At 31.8% G+C, this 24236-nt stretch overlaps 1 protein-coding gene across 2 annotated transcripts in view; it reads right to left on the reverse strand.

Moving 5' to 3' along the window:
- Positions 1 to 2304: 2304 nt before the first annotated feature.
- The window catches only part of FucT6 (alpha-(1,6)-fucosyltransferase 8), a 288678-nt gene continuing 266746 nt past the window's right edge, over positions 2305 to 24236 (reverse strand). Inside the window, exons 6-8 of one of the 2 annotated variants that reach the window (XM_089596405.1) lie at positions 3610 to 3691; positions 3104 to 3529; positions 2903 to 2997 (exon numbers count right to left, since the gene is read on the reverse strand). In XM_089596405.1, coding sequence (XP_089452531.1) covers positions 2971 to 2997; positions 3104 to 3529; positions 3610 to 3691 — 535 coding nt within the window. In that variant the 3' untranslated portion in view covers positions 2903 to 2970. Of the gene's footprint in view, positions 3530 to 3609; positions 3692 to 24236 lie in introns of both variants that reach the window. The other variant, XM_089596404.1, reaches the window with a different exon arrangement.

A 24236-nucleotide genomic window follows, 5' to 3' on the forward strand; every position in this document is an offset into this window, starting at 1 on the left:
GGTTGATGTTGTCCAAAACGCTGTTTCAACATTTTGTTGAAATAGTTAGCAAGTTCTTTCATATGTAAGATGGGGCTCCTCAGCAGTTTAAAAATAAAAAACCCTACGATTTATTCGAGTAGGCAAGGATCAAGTTTAAAAATTTTCATTTTTTTATGTTAATAATAATAAATATTAAGAAATATCTTTGATTTTAAAAAAAGACATACGTACATATTTTTTACGATTTTTTTCAAACAAAACCGTTTTGTTGAAAAAAATAGTAAAACAGGTTTTTAGCACATTAAAAGTTTCAAGTTGCCACCACGGGCGTGACATCAAGTTTCAGGACCTTATAAGCATAAGTGGTTCTTTTATTCTGTACAACAAATTAATTCCAAAACATAGAATTAAATCCTGAAGATCGAAGGTACAAACATGCGTGATAATGAAAAGAATGACTCAGTGATAAGTTCATTAAACGATATATTGTATCTGCGATATTAAGGATTAGGTGCTCCTAATTTTATTTTTTTTTTTATTTTTTTTTTTTTTATTTTTTTTTTTTTTTTTTTTTATTGCTATTATTAAAGTAAAAAAAAAATTTATTGAATTTTCTTACTATATTTTTTTTATTCGAAGCGTTAAAAATTTGTATTATTTTTGAGTACAAACTAAAGGACGTGTAAAATTAAAAATTTTAGTTCAAATTTTAAGTGTAAAAATAAAAAAAAGTTTTATGTATATATGTAGTTCCGTGAACTGTAATCAGTAATTTAGATATGTTAAAGATAAATTCATACATAAAATGTGCTTTACATGTAACATTCAAAGTTTTCCCCGCACCGTTTACAACTGGTCGTCATTCCACGTACTTATCCCAAAAAAAATTGTAATATATTATTACTAATGCTGGGTGCACATAGGTTAATACTAATTCGTATTTAGGTAAGAAAATGAATGTTCATGTTGCAGTCAAATTTACGGATACCTTTTTGTGTTGCAAGATTCTTACTTAAATATTGTTAGGCATCTCCTTCAATTTAATTTAAAATTATTTTATCAAACAAACGTGTACATCAATTGTAAGAGATAAGTTGAACGTTTTTGGTAAAAAAGAGAATATTTTTTTAATAACTGCTCAGTACGCATTTTCTGTTTATTATTTTTCTGTACTTTAAAAATTTCAATTGTTTTCTCTATAGTTTTTACTAACAATTTTTAAAAAGCTTGATTGATTGATTGCTGACAGTTCAATTTGATGTCAAAATTTTGAAAAATGATTATAAAACGACGGCTTAATCATTTTTGCAAGTATGCGCCTTCGAGCACTTTTTTTTTTGGACCCGTAAATATGGGATGAAAATCTTATCCTAGAACAAATGATTCATTTTTAAACTGAATTTCATTTTTTTATACCCCACACCAAGTTAAATCTACTACTACCGATGAAGCCTTTTTTAAAACTCTGAATGCTTCAATTGATAACGTCAAATTTTTTCTCATTTTTATTCTGATTCAAATTCGATTAACGGGCTTTGTATGTTATTTAAATCTAAAATTAAGTACGAATTTCTATGACTGATAGTGCATTTTGCAGACACGATGCCAGGTCAGGTTAATGATAGAATTTTTTCTACTCTCAGCCATCAAAAATTACAATAATATCGAATTAAAAATCTTTTTTTCTCATACCCCCGCCAAAAGTACGACTTTGTTCCCTGGTTTCAGGAAGAAAATTGCAACATTCCTCCAATGTAGAAAATCGCATGTACTGCTTATGGCATCGAAGCAAAATATTTTTCCTAACAAGCATTAAATGTGATTTCTACCTGAGAGGTTATATTCCATTTTCTTTCCTGAAATCACGGAAAAACGTATTTTAGGCGAAGAAAGAGAAAAAATCGTATACGGGCCTCGGAAAAAAGTACATCATTTACCGGATATTTTCTACTTTAGATAAAGGCGAGATGTGGCAACTGACACCCGGAAGGAAATGCCGTACTTTTTTTTTGGTGCGTAATATTCTATTCCAAAATCCTGAGGATGAACTATAAAATGATATTTAAATTCTTAATAACATGTAATTCAATTAATATTTTTTTACTCGTTATTACATTAAACATGCATTAACTTAAACTTTGTCTACACACAATGCAATTTAATTGCTAGAAGTAAGTTTTACAAATTATTTTTATAAGTTTTGAAAAGTCAAATAAATAAAAATATTTTCATCCTGATTCAATAATTACATCGAATTGTTTTTTCGGGGTTGGCACGTGGAGCACGCAGTTATTCTTTTCAATGTGCCCCATGAGCAGTAAATTAAATCTTAGAATTAAAATTTTATTAAGTCCTATCAACAATGATTGAATACAACATAAAAATTAACAAAATTATAATGGATATTACAGCATACATAAACGTTTCAATGTTTTTGTTTACAATTAAATAAAATTCAAGACCTTACGCACAAATTATGAAACAAATATTTTTCGTATAAGATTCATTAACTGAGAGTTGTTTAAAATTTGGGAAAATCAACTATTTTTACAGGATTTTTTATTTTGAAACTTGGGAACAGTCCAATTTTTCCTGTTCTTAAATTTCGTCCCTTGGAAAATCCGTTCCAATGATTACCAAGTAATTCTACTTCATCGTTAATTTTTAATTCAATTTCTTCTTTTTTCGTTGGTTTATGGTTTATAATTACAATTTGTGGATGTGGATTTTGTCCTCCATAGTAATAAACATCGTCTAAAGATGCAAATTTATCATGTGCATCAACATGATAAGTTTGCATCAATTCGTAAGCTACACGACAAACTTGTGAACTAAATGTACAAACTAAATAATCACACAGTGAAAGAAAATGTATATCCATTATTATACCTTGTAAAGATAAATTAGTGTAGCGACGAGATATTGATGCAGTTTCAGCTATATTTACATCTGCTATTATATGGTAATCAGGGTAACGCTGTTTAGCTATTAATATAACTTTCGCTTCGTCACTAGCTAAAAAAATACGTCTTATTTTAGGTTGTACTTCCAAGGCATCATAATATTGTTTAACTTTAAGTAAATATTCATCAACATCGTGAAAAGCTGCTTCTGTTCCTACTTTATCTGTTCGTCGAACATGAATTCCAACTATGGGGTTGACAAAATTTATTTTCTTTTTTTTTTCAGTCAAAAAGTCTCTAGTACTGTTGTTTGGTCTCATTAAATACTTTAGCACTTGGCCTACCCACCAAACTATTGGATATCCATGCAATTTTTGAAGTCTTTGAGCTATGTCAGCTGGTACACTTGGTGGTTGGTATACAGGTTTTGGATATACGTTATCAACAATCGGTAGAGAAACTACTTTTTTATTGTCACCTGGCCAGTTAACATACATCTCTTCACTACTTGATATACAAGTATCACTGAGCGGCTCAAAAATAGACTCCCAGCCTTCTTTTTGATACCTCCAGCCTTTGGACTTCAGAATGAGCGTTCTATTAGTCCCATAAGCTACAACAAAGCAGTAGACTAAATGATGTATCTGTAAATAATTTATGGGTTAAAAAATATTAACCAATAACTCTGTTCGATTTACATTGATTATGATAAAAATTTGTCAACCTGACATCCAAAGCCGCATCCTTTATTTATATTACAAATAAGCTTTCTTGCTGTTTCACAATTTTTTGGATTTTGGAGGTACCTGCCGAAATAAAAAAAGTATTAGTCCAAAATAAAACTGCCTGAGAAAAAAATGTTGATAAAAATTGAGTAAATTTGAAATAATACAAATTAGACTCTTATGGTCGTGGTAAATTCAAGCATGGTTATCACTTTATTCTACTCATGTAGCTTAAAAACTTTATTAAATAATTCAAAACAAGATCCAATGGTGATATTGTCATATTTTGTATTTACAAAAAAAAAAAAAAAAACTACGTTTCAGCCGTTTGGATAACGTCCTGGTCTTCATCAGGTACATAATATAAAACTCTGACCCTTACGAAATGGCCGAAACATTTTGTTTTTTAATAAATACAAAATATAACAGAACCATCATTGGACCTTGTTTTTAATTATTTACCAACTGTCATTGGATGCCTCATTTACTTATTAAATAATCTTTATAATATTTGCAAAGTCGAAAAATGTGACTCATTCCACTCTAAAACTGCTGATAAGATTTAAATAGAACATACTGTGGAGGTAGAGTATGCCTTAATATCGTACGTTGGTATTGAGACAGAATTGGGGCACTGACTTCAACATAGATTTTTTAAAACACATATTTTATCTTTTTAACACCTATTGGACTCTTAAAGGACTTTAAGCTAATTCTACCAAACTAATGGCCAGATTAATAAGTAAAGTTGCTCTCAGGTTAAGCATATGTACAGTATAAAAAATAATGATAAAAGAGACCCTTTCATTAATCTGATACAGGTAGAAGAACAACTTATGTACTTTAAATTTGACTCTTAAAAAATAACGAAAACGTAGATTCTGTTGAGAAAAAGTAAGGGAGAGCCCATTACCTGGATATGATTTTTACTTACGTTATAAACTTACAGATTGTTTTAAAAGTTTTTAAGTATAGTTATTTAATCTTTTAAACAAGATTTTCACTAGTTTAACATAATTAATGCCATCATCTTAAAAAAGATTAAAAAATGTATTTCCCATGGTTGAAAAAAAATTTCTTGGTAGTAAGCTACGTTATCATCGAGAAACACTAATTACCGAGAACATTATTTTTTTTTCTATATTTTTAAACTAAATTTCTCAATTTAAAAATCCCAACCGTATGCAGCAAATTTTTTTTTAAGGTACTTTTCAAATAAAGATAGGGGGCCAACATAACCTAAAAACTCGTGTATTTCCTAGAATACAATTTTTACCACTAGGATCAGGTGTTACATCAAATAAATGTTACATTTATTTAAAAAAATTTTTGTGCACGAAAGGTGTTAAAATAGCTAATTTATGTAATGAAAACAAAAAAAGCACTCTTTACCTCCGGTGGGAGACTGGGTAAACGTGTACGTCTGTAGGCACGCTCTATACTCAAATAAATTAACGATTTCAGAAATCTGGCTTTAAGAAAATATGTGACAGAAGTAAATTTTTCATTGTACTTCCCTCTCACCCCACCCCGTCACGCCGCACCACCCCCTTCCACACCACGCCACCACAGCTTGCATGTAAAAAAAAAATTTTGAATTTTTTTTTTTTTTCTTTAACGAATTCATCTAGAGCTTTAATATCTTAGTAGTTAGTATGCTAGCCTCCTAGCCAGAGATACTCGAGGGGTCATAGGTTCAAATCCTGTCGAAAATTTTCGAGATATTTTTCTTGGGCATCTTTGATGATTTGGATCAAGTACCCAGGGTGCCGAAAAATCACTCATCCGATTTTTATTAGTAATAGTCAATTTTTCTTGTGATAACTGGACCTCCACAGGCTTTCTTTTTGAAGGAAAGCCAATACCTGGCCAGCTCCCCAGTAAATTCTCTGTAGATTACAAAAAGGTTGGTACAGCGACTTCAATGATTTATTGAAAAATATCTTTCCATCAAACTTGATAATAGCTGGGGTGTGCTTGAGAAAATCGCTGCGCCCTGTAAATGATACCGAGTAGAATGGCTGATCAAGTCGTCCGAGAGGAACTTTGCAAGGGACCCGCACGAAAGACTCGTACACTGTGCAGTTAGGGCAAAAACTTGAGAGCAAAAAAGGTCTCTGATATGGCAAAAGCTGGAAAGAGTCCTGAAAATCAAAATACCAAAACCAATACCAGTAAAGAATTAACCTAAAAAAAACTTTTTTTCAAGCCAAAAAATTTTAACTGACGATCTTGTGCACACGAGCTGAATATCTTACCCATTCTACTATCGGCAGTCCTGATAGAGAAATTGGTAAACTTTTTTTATAGTGTGGTTCGTAACTTTTTTTTTATTTGAATAATTATTTACTTGGTTTGATTCTAAATCATATTATTTAGTTAATTATTTATTTATAAACTTATGTTTTCACATAAATTAGTATTTTTTTTTAAAACTAAGAAAACAATATTTTATAGCAGCAACTTTTTAAAGTATTAATGGATATTTATTGAATTTTTGTTCATTTGTCAACTTTTTAGTAAATGAATAAATAATTGTTTATACAATTTTTTCTCATTTTTTTCAAAATACTTAAAATTTTGTATAGCAGTTTTTCATTTTGGTTATCTTTCTTCCATTAATGGTTTATCCATACTAAATTACATGAATGCATTAACTAACTTCGATTGCGTTTTATTAGTTCACAATTTTTTCGTTCGCGAATACAGTAATTTTTTGAGTTAAGGAAGTTTATCATAGTTAGCAGGAAGAAAGTTGAAATAGGTGAGAGGAACGCAAGTATGCAGCAACGCTAGTATTGATTTTGCTCATATGGATCTCTCTGGAAATTTGATAGGTTCATCTAATAAGAACCTATCATACAACAAAATTTGGGAGATTTCTATGGATTATTTCTTTATCTTAAATGCAATTTCGCGTAATTCTTCCATAAAGTTACATGTTTCATTGAGATTCTTTTTAAATTAAACATAGAAAAAGCGATACATCACAAAACAATCATAGGTCACTGCCATCAATCACAACACACTGCTGGTAGAAAAAGTATTTTGCTATCCTTTGCCTTGGTTGCCTCACGGAGGATGCCAAATACTTTTCCTAATAAGCAGTAAATGCGGTTTTTAGTTGAGAGGTTATGTTGCACTCTTCTTCCGGAAGAGTCGTACAACGGAAAACGTCGAACTATCAGCGAAGAAATAGAAAAAAAATAACATACGGGCTCCCGAAAGAAAGTACGGCATCATCTCCTAGGTGTGAATTGACACGCGAGGCAAAGGTAAATACTGAACTTTCTAATATACTATTGTTTTGCTATTTTAATTAAGCTTATATTAATTAGAATGTAAATTAAACCAAAATTGATACTTCTTTATTATACTTAACTAATTTTTTTCTTCAACTTAACCATGCAAAACTAGCTATAATTAAAATTGATAAGAACATAAAAAATTGAATAAACTATATCAAATAACATTTAATAACGTTCTTTTTACGGTCTCCGATGCTAGCTAAGACAAGACAATTTTATGTTGTAAAAATGTACAGAATTTACTCGATTAATAAGATGCATGAACAAGAAAAAAAATTTATTTTCTGCTCGTATTTGATACTTATACCATTGTATATATATATATATATATATATATATATATATATATATATATATATATATATATATATATATATATATATAATATAAGAATATTAAGATTGTTTGCCGACACATCTTCATGAATACCAATTAATTAATTTATGAAATTTCTTTATAGGTCAAAATTTTATTGTATATTACTTAATAAAATAAGTGCAAAAGCTGATATAATTTAAATAAAAAATTTTTTATCAGATTTTAGTAGTCCCTGTCACTAGAGAGGACCAAGAACATGATTTTTTGCAATTCGTGCATAATTTTCTCTGATATAACTTTTTAAAGAGATTTATTTTTTTTGTTTGCGTGTGAAAAGTCTATTTTTACTTTTATTACTGTTTTTACTATTTTTGGAGGACACGTGGACATTTTAAGGTGATACTTTTTATTCTACTTGTTAAGTAACTAAATATTATAAATAGTTTTTTTTGCGTGGGTATATTATCAATATAACACTGCTGAAATTACAGTGTTGATTACAGCAAATTTTTAACGGCACCATCCTAAGGCTATAGTAGCATAGTCCTGAACTTTTGGCAGTATGTTCCAGCTAATCCACAATTTGGTACCATAGTTAAAAACGCTATTCCTACTCCCGCGCTTAGAGCTAGTAGAGAAGTATATTATAAAGTATGTAGCAAGTATACGGAGAAGGATTACATGAACACAAGGGTAAATGAGTTTTAATTAAAAGAGAATCGATTCTGACCAAAAATGTGAACTTCCGACAGCTGTTTATTGTCATAAAATTAAGAGAAATTCATCTAACACTTTGAAGGTAATTGATGATATATTTTTGAGGTTAAGTTTTTCGTGTACATAAATCTTGAAGCTAAAAATTGCCTCATTTATTGCAACACTGTAGTATATTTGCATACTTTTTACATGTACGAAATACCTAACGGCAGTAAGTTCAGCGTTTTTGGCAGTGATACTGAACTGACGAATTATCTATAACGTAAGCACTGTAGGACTGTCCAGCGATAGCTGCAGGATGGCGCCATAAAATATTCACTCTAACCAACACTGCCGTTTTGTCAGTGTTCTACTGACGATATGGGTGTGCATATTTTTCAATTTTGTATATTGTAAGAATAAAGCTTTGAAATAATGACACATCAGAGTTGAACTTAAGTTATGAACTTAAAAGCGTGACTTCACTTTTTTGCGACTATTGAATTTGAAAATTTAATTAAGCCAATTCTATCACTTTTAACATTTTTCACAATTTTCGAAACTAAGAAACAAACATTTTTTGTACTGTATAAGTACAATCATTGGTTTTTATTGCGTTTTCTTCTTTCACAAGTTTTTCTATGTGGTTGAAGTAATTTTTTGAATTCAGGACGTTATCACATAGTTTGTAGGAAAAAAGTTCATCCCAAAGTTCAGAGAGGTAGGAGGAGTGCAAATATATGCAGCAATGCTAGAAATTATTTTTCTAGTATAAATAAACTTATATACACGCTTTCACGCATACTTGACCCCTTTTTTCTAGTGTATTAAAAAAAAAAAAAAAAAAAAAAATTAAAGAGATATTTCATAATAAAACAGGTTTATCTAAAAGTTATCTTTCATACAAACAAAATTTTGGAGGTTTACATAGATCTTATGAATACAATTATAAGCGATTAAAAAAACACTACTGCAGCATGAGTTGTCTTAATTTTTGATAAACAATTATATTTTGATTATTAAATATGGGGTCGGAAAAAGTATGTAAGCGTAACGTTGAAGATGTAATCACCGTAGGCGGTACGAAATTGTTTTTAAATCATCGGATGATTCGATGAAACTGCATTGTCTTATACCAGCCAGCTTACATATTTTTTATATTGTATTGTGCCATGAATTATTGCTTATAATTGTTCAGTTATTAAATATCAAAATGGTTAATAATACCACACCCAACTAACGTAGGTATACTCATTCCAACGATAATTTTACCACCTTTGTACACAATATCGTTTCATAGAAGGTATATTTATATTTATAATTATATTATCTTTTGTAATAATTTCGCTGTCCACTGGTTTATATTATCCATCGATTTCTAAGAACTGTGCTTTATAGGCTCTGGAATGCAGTGTTACTATGTGTATATATGCTATCGTCGTTGGCATAATGAAAAACTACCTCAGATTTAATTGTGACATTAATCACTTACGCAGCAAAGAGGACCTTATTTTACATGGCTTCTGAGCTATCGGACCACAGTTTAAATACGCACATAAGAAAGTAGATTCTCAAAGGTGCGAGCCAAGTGAGAAAAGGGCACACCTTGAACTCGCGAGCATGCGTTACCAAGCCCCCCAAGCTACAGGAACCGCAGCCTCAACCACTGTACTACCATGGCCGTTATTTATTTATATCTATTTTTTGTGGATAATTCGAAGTGGTTGAAAATAGATAGTTTCTAAGATGAAAACGTCGATAAATTTGTAGTGACTGAAAAAGTAAATAAATAAGACAACAAGGAAATACAGCATTTTAAAGAAATCTTGTTCATAACAACGACTTAGCAGTTAAAAAATTCAAACTTAACTTCTTCCTTCTCGTGAATTTTTAACCTTACCTGTCTCTCTCTCTCCCCTTTTCCCTTACTCTCGCACAATCTTATTTTTTATATTTACTCTGTTTACCATTGTCTTTCTATTTATTTTTCTCCATCTGATTCTTTTTTCCTACCGATGACATGCTTTAATCTGAAATCATAAACTCAAATCATATGTAGTTTTCTCTCAAAACAAGAAAAAAATGAATAAATCATCAAGTAGTAGCTTTTAGCAGCTCATTGAAAAGTCATTCGATAGATAATACATTTATTTACAACTTCTCATTGGCTACATCGCGGAAATTGATGAAAAAGTTTACATGTCTCTCAAATACTGGATTTTTTTTTGTTTTTACGATGCAAAAACATAGAGGTAAAAGTTATTGTACAACATTTTCTTAACACCAACAATTATAGTCCATTACCCAGAGACAAAATAATACGATTTAATCTTATGTTTTCCGGTAGAGAAAAAAAATGGTCATTCCTGTTCAGAATTTTCCTAGGAAAAATAGTTCTGTCCAAATCAACCGTCGGCTTGATCTATTTATTTAACAATGTATGAAAAAATGCCAATTTTTAATTTAGTTTTTTGCTTATATTCCCACTTCTATTGCTATTAGAGAAAATTTTCGACCACTAATCTCTTTGCCATCAAATTTCCTATGAAATGGATACTTTTTGCAAATGCATTATTTATTGTTAATAACGCGTTAAGGGCAAGAAAGTGCAAACAAAAATTTTTTATACCGAAAAACTTTAGAATGACGTGGAAAAAAAACTATCTTGTCAATTAAAATGTAACTATAACTATAAGAAAATATAAAGATTAAGTTGAGAAACAAAAAGTTATTTGTAAAATCGCAAAATAATTATTGGATTTTTATTGATTTATTTTCTAAAGTGAAACTTTACAGTGACATTACAAACTTCACAGATGGTTTATCAACATTTTGCTTTTGTCAAAACATTGTGTTTAATAGAATTAATAATAAGAAAAAAAAATTTATGTTTCTCAATTTTGACGTTTTTTCGCGAAAAATTGTATTTTGCATCTTAAACAGTTGCAAATATCTCAGTCAATTTTGCATAATTTAAATTGAAACAAACGGCATTGTATTTGTCATAGAAAAATTCGTGAGCTGGGTCCGTCGTGCAGCTGGGTATTTCGGCTACCGATGACACTTTTCTTTCATGGGCAGGCGAAATAAATCGGATTTCACCCCGGATCGCCAAAATAACCGAGTGCCACGAAAAAATAGGCGTTCAGAACGTCAATGTCTCTGGTGGAATCACCAGAAGACGTGTCTAGCCAGAGCACAACCTGCTCCAGAACTTCAGAGCTTTGTGGCCGTTCAAACATCCGACCCAGTGCCGTCAGAAAATTTTTTACTTCAAATGCTAGCCAGGGAAGACAGTCCTGAAGAGTACGGGCAGCAACAACGGCCTCCTTCTTAGTGGTCGTCCGAACGGCATACCTACAGAGAAAATATTCTCCAGCCCCACTTTCCTGACTAACGATGAACGGTTGATTATCCGGGGAATGACCTAATGACGAGATATTCTTTGGTCAGCGTCGTACCTCCCTCCTGTACGGTCTCCGTACACAGAGACCCAAAGTATAAGAGTCAAGCTGCCCGCAGCTGGCTCTCAATCATCAAGAATAATAATAAAGAATAGCTGCAAGTTTCACCACTGGCCCTTTTTAGGGCCATTATAAGTATTTACGTTCCCTACTTAACCATCAATTTCATCGGTTCTTTTTAGGGGCCACCTAAGTGTAAACTACCTTGCCAACAAATACATTTTTACTACGATTTCCGAAGACGATTCGTCAACTAAAAGACTATGTAAAGCCGGCTACTATGAAACCAAGTCAGTCATTTACTGGCAGACGTCACGAGCAAAGTTGTTCGTCGCAAGGCTGGAAACCGTAGTGATTGACAACCCTATATTATCCTCTCGACTTTAAGCATTCAACCAGAAATCACTGATTCTCTCCAAGGTCTACGCTAGGAGAACCTAACAGCTATGAAGAAAGAATAATAAACGTGAGCCAATGAGACAGTTTCCAACGGGCAAGCATCACAAACCAACCTCTCCACCTTAGATCACCAAAACAACTGAGTCTGCAAAAAAAACGTGCTTTAGACACCAACGTCTTTGACGTTATACCAGGAGATGCTGGGAAAGAGCTCTACAACTCAATCCAAATCTTAAAACATTGTAGCTTTCTTCCCGATCAGTGTGGTGCTGCAATAACAGCCCAGAGAAGATCACCCTGAGGTATAGAGGCAATCACGTTTGCTGGAAACTTCAGTCAAGAAAGAGTTTACTTAAGAAGCTCATCGATCCTTTTCAGGGTCATCGGACATCAAACTACCTTGCCAACAAATATATTACAACCTTATAAAGTTGAAAAAAATAGCTTTTAGGACTCACAAGAGTCTCAACTATGCCTAAAGTTACAAGAAGTCAAATTGGAAGGAAAACTTCAAATGCATCTTATGAATACAATTTTAGGCGTTAAGAAAATGATGAAAGAATTTATTAAGTGAGAGATCAGCTTTTTACTATAACCATCATAGTAATTTCTTGAATCTTCCAAATTTTTAAATAGGTAGAATATGTATTTGTATTTTTGTCGCGATAAAAAAGGTAGGGATTAAGCTCTAGAACTTTGTTGCTCTGGTTTAAAGTTGTGAGATAAGAGAAAAAATTTTTTTAATTACATAACCTTTGTGAGCTGGGAATCCTTACAGCTATAAAAATAGCCTGTTTATAGATTATACGCGAGAAACTGCAAATCAACGGCCTTTCAAGGCCAACAATAATTTTTTGGCATTAGAAATGCACGGTACTTTTCAACATAATTATATTTTTTTCACTTTTTACAGCTTTTCACTTGACCAAATGAACTGTATGCATTCCGAACAAATACGTTTTTAATAAAAAGATTTTTTTTCTGAGAAGTGTCAGAAATAGATTTATAAGTTTCAACAAAAAACGTTTAACATTACGTGTCAACCCACTACGGTGTTCCATTTAGTGAGTCTCGGGCGAAGCGAGACGGGGGGGGGACGCTAGTTATATTCAACTACTTATTTCAATTCAAACGCCAGTCGGAGTCCGCGTTTTGCCCCATGCGCACTGTAACCGTCGGTCACCAGGTCCCAAGAGAGGGGTACTGATAGGAGCACTGAGCTGACGCCAGTTGTTTAATGCAACTTTTTAAATTTTTTTGTAGCTTTCCTTTTATCAAAACTAATAAAGTGCTCTGGCAGTATGATGCAGATATACATAAAGATTATACAAATTTTTTTTGCAGTAAAAAATTTAATTGTTGGTCCATTATTGCAAAAAACGTCAAATTCTTATATCTCAGCTTCAGAGTAAGCGAGAGCATTATTTTTTTTTTAATTTTTTTTTCTTATGACAAATACAATGCCGTTTGTTTCAATTAAAATTATGCAAAATTGACTGAGTTATTTGCAATTGTTTAAGTTGCAAAATACAATTTTTCACGAAAAAACGTCAATCGAACAAAAATCAATTATTTATTTTGTTATTATTAACTATATCAAAAACAATGTTTTTACCATAGCGAAATGTCGATAAACCATCAGTAAAGTTTGTAATGTCACTGTAAAGTTTCACTTTAGAAAATTAATCAATAAAAAACCAATAATTATTTTGCGATTTTACAAATAACTTTTTGTTGTACAATTTAATATCTATATTTTCTTATGGTTACATTTAAATTGACAAGATAGTTTTTTTCTACGTCATTCTTAAGTTTTTCGGTCTAAAAATTTTTTTTTTCGCACTTTCCCGCCCTTAACGTGTTATTAACAATAAACAATGCATTTGTGAAAGTATACATTTCATAGGAAATCTTATGACACAGAGATTGGTGGTCGAAAATTTTCTCTAAGAGTAATAGAAGCAGAGATACAAGCAAAAAACTAAACAAATAATTGGCATTTTTTCATAAATTGTTAAATAAATAAATGAAGTCGATGGTTGATTTGGACACAACTATTTTTCCGATATTCCTGGCGAAATTCTGAAGGGGAATAACTAATTTTTTCTCTACTGGAAAACATAAGATTAAAAAATCCTTCGGGCCATGGACTAATCAGTAATCTAGACTTTTTTTACTAATTGACGAACCTTTACAAGTTGATTTTACTTAATTTTACTTTGTAACACAAGCACACTGAAAATAAATACCAGCCAGTATAGCTTGGATGCACTACTACTTGAGCCTGATTGACCTTAGAAGATACTGTCAGGCTAAGTTAGCCTGAGAGCCAAGCAGAAACTGCTTCGCAGCCCAGGCCGACGCCACATACCGGAGTATACGCAGTGCTCAGTTTATCACCGTTCACATTTAACTTAGCTGCCAAGTAAATTTTTCTTGGCTCTCAGGCTAACCTAGAATTTCTGACAGTTCTGCTTAGGTCGACGAAGCTAAAGTAGCTGTGCATCCAAGCTATACTGACCGCTCTTTATTTTCAGTACATGTGATTTCTAAGCACATTACTCTAGCATACTGCGGAGGCAAAGATCACATTTTGACTGAGATTTCGACCGAGATTAAGGGAAAAGGATTCTTCTATACATGGTTTCGGCCTCAGTATCATGCGGTGTGATAGAAAAAGGAAAATAAGCGAAACAAGTAAAAGTGATTGTGATGAAGTAGAACGCGAAAAAGAAATATTTTGTGCACTGTTTCAAAAGGGAAAAATTTTCAAGAAATAGTAGTTTGTGAAGACACAAAAGACGAAAAACTTGCTACAGATGTAATTGAAGATTGTTGAATTAATTTTAATAAAGATAAAGATTACAATTACTTCCATAACTAGGAAAGAGGACGCTTATCCAGAGCGATTTAACGTTCCGGAGAGAAAATAAGTCTGGTGTCACAAATAGAACATGATAAATAATCGCGCAATCATTAGAACCATTATATTTAATGTAATACGTATGTATGTTTTTTTATGATCGTAAAACTTTTGAAAATATATAAAAACTTTTGTAAATAATTAATGTAATACGTACTTTTAACGAATTCTCCCGTATCATCATTTGAATATTTCTAATAGATCCCTTACAAAACCACCCTGCAGAAAAAATACTGCAGAAAATCCTGCAAATCTGCACCAATCCCTGCAGAGCTATTGCACCCATTTTCTGCAGTTTTATTTATTAAATAATCAATTAATTTGATCTGGACACAATTTTTCTTCTTGAAAATTTGTGACAGCCTAGTCTGTAGGAATTCTTGCAGATAAAGCTGCAAGTGATCCTGCAGGAAATGGGCGAAATAACTCTGCAGGGATTACTGTAGATTCGCCAGCAGAGTTTCTGCAGGATTTCCTCCAAGATTTTCTGCAGGATGGTTTCGTAAGCAATTCTACATTTTCTTGTATCATATAACTTGGTCGATATAAATTGTACTTATTTCTGCTCACTACTGTACCGATATTCGTATTCGAGCCAGATCTGAGCAGTCTCCGCAGTCAGGACGTATGGATGCCAGCTCGGCCCGGATGGTCCTCAGACCTTATCGGTGTATCAATCATTATTTTATGCCAGAAGGGGACCATGCAGTGAGCTTATGGTGTTCCTACAGACCCATACCCTTCCCTTCAGATCACTTCTATTCTCACGTTATAATAAATGAAACGGGCTATTTGCTAAAACTGTAAAGATTTACAACTGAAAAAAAATACAAAATTAAAAAATTGTTTTTACTAATCTTACAATTTTGTTACCACAGCATCAAAATCCTAGAGCTTAATCTCTCCATTTTTTATTGCCACAATGAATACAAATACACATCATACTACCTATTTAAGAATCTAGAAGATTTAAGGGATTACTGTCATGGTTATAATGGAAAGCTGATCTTTCACGTAATGGATTTTTTATTCATCGATTTCCACGCTGCTGTTTCCTGACGCCTTAAATTGTATACATTTGAAGGATTCACAATTTCTCTCCTAATTCGCCCTTTTGCGACTGTAGGCATGGTTAACACTTTTGGGAGCCCTGTTGGCTGTTTTTTGTCAACTTTATTAAGTTGTAATATATTTGTTGGCAAGGCAGTTTTACGTTTGATGGTCTTAAAAAAGAGGAGTGAGCTAAAATCATCCTTGCCTAAGTTTTCAGCAAACGTGACTGTCTGGGTACCTCAGGGTCATCCAATAACCTTCTCTGGCCTGCTGTTATAGCACCAGTCTGATCGGGAGGAGAACTACATTATCTGAAGCATTAGAGCTAATTATAGAGCTCTTTCCCCACGTCTCCTAGGGTTACGCTGGGGATGTTGGTGTCTAAAGCACCTTCTTTTTTTTTCAGAGCTCAGTCGTTTTGGTGGGAAGATTGGTTTGTAACGCTTACCCGTTAGACTACCTCATTAGCTCAAGTTTATATTTCCTTCATAGCTGTTAGGTTTGCCCAGCGCAAACCTCGAAGAGGATCGGTGATTCCTCGTTGAATGCTTAAAGTGAAGAGGGCTTAAAGTAATGCAGGGTCGTTAGTGGCCGAGGTTCCCAGCTTCGCGACTAACAACTCCGCTCGTGACGTCTGCCAGTAAATGACTGATACGGTTTAATAGTGGCCGGCTTTATATAGTCTTCTAGTTGACTAATCGTTGCCGGAAATGGTTGTAAAAATGTATGCGGCAAAGTAATTCAACATTAGGTGGCCCTAAAAAAAAAAAAATAATCAGATTGATGGTTAAATAGGACACGTTGATACTTATGATGGCCCTGAAAGGGCTAGTAGTGATAATTCCAGCCGTTCCTTATTATCATTCTTGATGATAGAGCCGGCTACGGGTAGCTCAACTCTTACCCTTGGAGTCTCTGCGCATGGAGATCGTGCGGAAGAAAGGTACACCACTAACCAAAGAATATCCTGCCTTTTCGGGTCGTTCCCCGGACGATTAACTGCTCATCGTTAGTCGGGAAAGTAAGCCTGGAAAATACCTTTTCTGTGGGTATGCTGTTAGGACAAACTACTGAAGAGGAGGCCGTTGTAGCTGTCCGAAAATTCTCTTATACATGACACACGAGACAACTGAGTCCAAAAAAAATAATAACTTGTATGCTATTTAAAAAGCTAAAAAGACTCAAAAAGTATTGCATAATAAGAAGTAAGCGAGTGCATTAAAATTTTTTTAAATTAGGAGATTATAAACAAGTCACCACTCTACGTAATTATTTATATTATGTTCAAGTATACATTATGTTATTACAACAGCCCAATAATCCAATAACCCATAATGTGTATTAAGCTGGTTTTATTCTTTTAGAATAATATTTGCTATAAATGAGTTACTATTTTAGTATGCTGGCTTATCCTTGAAAGACAGCATTAATAGAGGTGCGATGATTTAGTTCGGGGTAAGGGTGAAGATAGCCGCTGAGAGGGTTTATATTGCAAATTACGTAAAATCAACAATTTTTTGCAAAATATACATTCTACTGGTTATAAATATGTGTTACTACTGGCCTTGTTCACCGTATGATAATTGCTATAAAACCATATAAGACCGTTTCAGACAGTCATTTGAACACTTTTTTAATTGTCAACCTTAAGTTAATGGTATATTACGATACGTGGAAGAAATGTAAGCTTCCTCTCCTGCGTATGGATCGCCACTCAAAGTAAAGCCAAGAGTGGCATATACGTTGAAGAGAAAGCTTACTTCTCTCCCGAGTTATTTATACAATTTTCTCTCATATCCAGAGTAAAATACGCACAATATACTTTGAAATGATTTTTCTTAATTGAGTGACTTATTGAAACAAAAATAAAGTGTCGTCGCTCTTTCACTCCGTCTTCTGCTAAGAGTGCGCATGCACATCTATCGCATAGGTATTGGTAATAGATTTAAGGACTGTATTATATGTATGGTACATTCCGTGTGCATGTTGATCGATTATTTTGTAACAAACAAACTTCACCAGGTACAAAAGGATTATTCTTAACAAAAAGCTCGTTTAGTACTGAAAGCTAAGACCATTCGTTATTATGAACAAAACAAAGTCAACCAGATACCAAAGGCTTATTCACTACAAATAGCTCGTTCAGTACTGAAGGCAACGACCATATGTCATTTTGCACGAATGGATGTAAAAAAATGACACTGTACAGTTGAAAACGTGCTCAATATTTCAAATAACTATATTAACTAATTCTATATTTATTTTTGATTTTAGAATATTGTATTATACCACTACGTTTAATAATATTTTAAAGCTGTGATAAAGTATTTTTCTGAAATTAGAAGTTATGAACTAATCCAAATTATTTAATCTGCAAACACGCACTCGTGCCACTACAAAAGTAAATAGGTTATGGCTATACTCTATAACATTCGCAACGTTTGCAAAATGCAGCCTGTATACAAGAGTAATTATTGTATACTTATATTAGTACGCGCAAATGTTTAGCGCGCATCTTTCAGCGGGAGAAATAGATCTCTTTTTACCAAAAAAATAGGAAGAAAAGGCGTCTTCTACTCTAGGATACGAGAGAAAATATTTTCTAGAAGTGACAATATGAATTAACAATAGCAAATTAAAGAATTAGATGACAGGATAATGTTATATAACAATCAGTCTAATAAATGTTACACAATAAACGGTGGATGAAATGTAATATTATAAAATCCATCTAATTTTAAAGCAACGGCATTAATCTTGACGTGACTTATAATACATCTATGTATGGTTCTATTCATGGAAAGCAAAGTGTGTTTAAAGCTTAGTCGATCAAAGATCAATCTAGAATATAGCAGCTAAATTTAGACCAGTCATGAAAAAATTTTTTTTAAAAAGTTTCCAAAAAATTTTACTAATGATACTGTTTTTACAAAAATGGATACCCGAATTACAAAAGAAGTGACAATAGATGTGAAAATCACATACATATAATTAAAAATAGTAAAGAAAAAATTTTAGTTGATAATTCAATGGTAGTACCATACAATCCATTTTTGTGAACCAAGTATAACTGCCACATTAATGTTGAGTATTATGCATCTATTCAAAGTATAAAGTATATTTGATTATATTCATAAAGGAAAAGATAGAGTATCATGTAAAATAATGAAAACAGTTATTAGTGGTGAAAAAGAGATATAGAAATTTTTTATGAAATATCAGATTATGTAGATGGCCGCTATTTAAGCCCCATGCGAGCAGCATGGCGATTGCATGAGTTCCCTCTGTGTAGACGTAGTCATTCTGTATTTAATTTATTAGTAATTTTGAAAGCAAACAAAATTTAGTTTTTCAAAAAAATAATATGTTTAAAGCTACAGAAAACTTCAAAACAGCAAACGGCTTGGTTAAAATGAAATAAAATAGATAGTTTCGCGGAAAAATTAGACACGTAAGTATTCCAGAACATTACTGTTTTATTTTGACGGTAAGAACTTGGGTGAGAAGAGAAAGAGTTAGACGTAATTTAACAACAGGGCGACTAAAAATAGTAACACCTAAGGACTCTGTGTGCTTTTTTTTTTTTTATTAATTTAAAATCGGGCGAGTGGAGTTGAATCTTTGGAAAGTTTAAAAACAGTTAATAACATACTTTGTAGTACGTTTAGAGATACTGCTATTGCTTTGGGTTGAGTTAAACACGACTCTTAAGTATATAAGATATTTAAAGAAGCTTGTAACGTTATGATATCACATCAACTGAGAAAATTTTTCGTATGGTTTTAATATCTGAAGACGTTCGTGGTAAGTCTATTTGGGAATTACTCCAACAAATTTTTTATTGAAGATTTAAAACAGGACACACAAAACAATGCTTTATTGAATTTAAATGAAATCTTTCAACTTAAAGAAAAGTCATGTAAAAATTATGGACTACCAGAACCGAATAAAACATTAAATCAGACAATATTGAGGACTATAAAACTGTAATTGATTTAGAAACAAATTTTAAAGATTTATTTGTAACCTGAACAGTGACAAAAAAATAGTATTTAAAGACATTATTAACAGTGATACAAACTCATATTTCATTGATGGTTGAGAAGGTTCTGGAAAAACATTTTCATGCAAAACATTTATTTTTTTATTTTTCGTTTAAAAAGAAGGTTATATCTATGGCTCAGGCAGGAATTGCTTCAATTTTACTACCTAAAGGAATGAGAAATCAAAAAAAATTTTGATTATAATTAGATTTAAAAAACATTAAAGATTTTTTTTTAGAATACGAAGGTGATAAAAAAAAAAAAATTACTAGAAGAAAATTTAATTATTTTGGACGAAGCTTCAAAGATCTACAAAAAAGCTTTGTAAATAGTGGATAAAACTGTAAAAGATTCATGTAATAATAGTATTCCATTAAGTGGAAAATGATTTATTTAAGGAAGTGATTTTAGACAAACGCTTCCAGTGATAAAGCATGAGTGCAAAAGTTGTATAGTTAAATGAACTATTGAGTATTTATTTCTACGGAAAAACTTTAAAGGAATTCTAATAACTTATAACAAACTTTCGTACATTTTAAATAATAAAATTTTGAATAATATTAAAGGAAAAGAACATACTTATAACAGCATAGATTACGAAAGAATAAAGGTAGTGATAAAAATATAAACAAATTTTTCTATAGAAACTCTAAGAAATATTCATGAAGGATGACCGCCACATGTCATAAATTAAGAAGTAGATGCTACTGTTATGTTTACAAGAAACTTGAGTATATTCAATGGGTTGTGCAATATCACTTGACAACGTATAACAAAATTATTTAAATATAATTTAGAAGCAGAAATAATAACTGGTGAAAGTCTGGTACTAAAGTTTTTATTTCAAGAATCACGTTAAATACCAGTAATAATTTATCTTTACCGTTTATTATATACAGAAAAGAGTTTCCGATAGTTTTAGCTTTTTCATTGACAGTAAATCGACAATAAAGCGAATAAATCGCAAGCTTTAAGTTTTGATAAATTAAGATTTTACTACAAAAGACCTTAGTTTTCTCATGGTCAGCTATACGCGTATTAGTATCAAGATGTGAAAATCCTGAGAATATATTTATACAAAATGATTTTGAGAATCATAATAATTGTATAAATAAGTAAACATTCAAAACATTGTATGGCAAGAAATTTTTTATTGCAACAATTTTATTATTTGTTTGTCAAAGGTTCTTCCTTATAATTTATTATTTTTCTTTAAGAAATTAAGTTTTTCAAATGTATAGAATGCATCTTGAAAATTAGACTTTTAACAAGTGAAAACATAAAAGAAGCTTATAAATCAAGGCACTGTGTTTCCAAATTCTTGTATTAAGAAAAAAAATAGAAATGCTCGTATTACAAAATTTTTCATGTTCATTATAACTACGACATTTATCTTGAAAATCTTAAATCTTGGTAAAAAATTAATTTTATAAAATTGAAGAACAAGACAGCCTTTAATTTTGTAATAGAAATTTTATAATAACAAAAATCGTCGTACATGTTGAAACACCGATTTCATAATCATGAAAGTTTCACACTTTCATTTTTTATGCTAACTACCATATCGCTGCTATGTTATAATAATATTAAATAATAATTACTAAATAATTCAATTCATACAATCATACAGATATGTACATTTTCCTCTTACAAAAAGCCTTTATAATAAAATTTACATCTCTGAATACTTTTTTTCCAAATATAAGTTATTTTTATCATGTAATAAAATATTGTGATACGAAACTATATGTTGTCTGTGTATTGTAAGTACATTGGAATATTAGAAACATCATTAAAAAAAGTAAACAAACTAAGTTACAAATGATTAGTTATCCAACAAGTCCATTATTGTGTAGATACTAAATTATAATCATATTTAGTTATTGAGTTTTGAAATTTTAAATATTTCTTGGGGGTTGGCGTGCGAAGCCTTACTCGTATATATCTATATATGTTTATAAAAAATAAATACCTACTGGCGTAGTGTATTTATTCTTTAGACTTTATTATAATCGAGTACATCTAGCCTTGTTACAGTAAGGCACAATTTACATTATATTGGTACATATTTCAGTATTGGTTACATCTTACATTATTCGTTATACCTTTTAACATTATTGAATACAGTATTTCAATTCGTCGGTGCGAAGATGATGTCTTATAGACTACGTCGAGAGCGAAGGACCTAAGTGGTGAGCAATTTTACTGCGGGAGATCACCCATTTCCTGCACGAGGAGCATTGCGTAGTGAAAAAGCACATGTGAAAATTCACAGAGGTACTTGCTCGAAATAGTCGCACTAGGCCGGAAATCGAACTGCCGTATCCTGTGGTTTAACCTGCAACCTAGCTGACTGAGCCACCGCACGCCCCAAATCATATGTGTGTGTGTGTGTGTGTGTGTGTGTGTGTGCAGTAAAAAGTAATTTTATAGTAACTAGTGACAATGGTAGTATCGACATAAATAGAAACATATGTAAAAATGTAAGTGCAAGTGCAAGACTCAACCTCATACATAAAATGTGACAGTAGCAAAGACTAAACGTAAAGTTTTCCTGTGAAGATTTCGTTTAGTTGGTTGGGTGGTACGTAAGAAAATAATTATTAGTCACTAAATGTAAACCTACACTCATCAGACTCAAAAAATTTAACCAATCCATATACTTAACTTTACAAATCAGTGCTTAAAAGTAAAAAATCTTTTGAGAAGGATATAGCAAACACGGAAATTCATTTAACAATACAAGTTTTCATTTTTATTTAGAGAAAATGACAGGCTACAGCGTTATCAACTGTAAAAATTCAGTCAAGAAGGGATATATAATGTGATTTTAACAGTGCTTATTTAACTTTCAAAAAAAATCATAACCATAAGATAAATAATTGTTTTCCATGCATAAGATCCCATAATCAATTAGAATTGAATGATAACTTTTTTATAAAATAATTTAAAGTACAATGTCTCTACAGGAAAAATTTGTTTTCCTTAACTGAAACATTTTTCATCAAGAAATGTTATCGTTACAATCATCCAAGTTTTATAGTTGATATAAATTGTACATTGCACTTAAAAATTGTTTTTTTTTTTTTTTTTATTTATTAGCTTTTTCTGACTTCAAGGGAAGTCAATACAGATTACATTGGACTGAGGATATATTAAATGTTAAGATTACATTCATACAAAAATTTACATAGAATGTCGCAAGCTTTAAGATTAGGTTTGAAAATAAGACTGTACACCGTGTTGGGTAAATGAATGTTAGTTTTAGCGAGATTTTTTATAAGATTTTTTCTGTGATTGTCATAAAGAGGACATTGCCAGATCACATGATTAATATCTTCAGGCGCTGATTTACATTTGCATTAAAGATCATTGATAAAACCTTTTCTTTGGAGAGATTCGGCTAAGCTGTAGTGATTCACCCTAATTCTATTTATCGTTGTAATAAACTTACATGGTAATTTTTTTTCCAAAACCAAGGCTTTGAACAGTTAGTGAAAATATTTTCAAAATAGTACACACCTTTCTTAGTTACTTGTTGTTTAATAACATTGTTTGTTTCGTTGAACATGTCGCTTTGGAAGCTTTCATAAAGATCAGTAAATGGGATACTGATTATATCCATAGTGGTTTTTAAAGTGGCTTGCTTAGTAAGACCGTCAACCTGCTCGTTTCCCCAAATTCCGACATGAGATGGGATCCAACAAAATACCACCTTGTGAAGAGGATGATCAGTAAAATAACCAGTTAATTTTTCCTTTAGGGAATATATGTAAAAATTTGATTTGACCGATATACTTGGAGATTTAAGAGCCTGTAGAGCACTGAGAGAATCGGAGAAAATACAAGAGTTGACGATCTCGTGATTCACAATAATATCTATTGCCTCATTTAAAGCTACGCATTCCGCCGCGTACACTGATGCTTCTCCGTGAATACTTTTAATAACTGACAAGTAAAGGGAGGGGCAAAAGACTGCCGCACCTACAAAATTGTTCCCTTTTACCTTACTGCCATCCGTAAAAATACAACATGATTTATTTTCATTAATAAATTCGGCAAAGAGCGCCCCAGGATTAACAGATTCTCTTAATTTCTCACCTAATTCGATGTTAACTGTAGGAGAAAAAAAGGCAGTACGATAAGATACACAGTAAGAGTTGTACATTTGATTAGAAATTATGTCTTTTTCGAATTCGAGTATATTACTATTTACTTGGCTTACAATTCTCTGATTTTTAGGTTTCCGATGACAAATAATTTTGTGATAATATTTTACATTTCTATAAGTTTGAGTAGAAACATTTGATAAAATTTTAGAAAGAAACGTGTTGCGCAAGTATTTTGCCCTTTCAGTTATCAGTGAAACTTTGGATTCGGCATGGAGAATGTTAATTGGAGTACTGCTTCTGTAACCAAGTG

Source organism: Copidosoma floridanum, unplaced genomic scaffold (assembly GCF_036245765.1).
Source record: "Copidosoma floridanum isolate Cflo_tuat_1 unplaced genomic scaffold, Cflo_Japanese_pri ptg000030l, whole genome shotgun sequence".
NCBI classification, from domain to species: Eukaryota; Metazoa; Arthropoda; class Insecta; order Hymenoptera; family Encyrtidae; genus Copidosoma; species Copidosoma floridanum.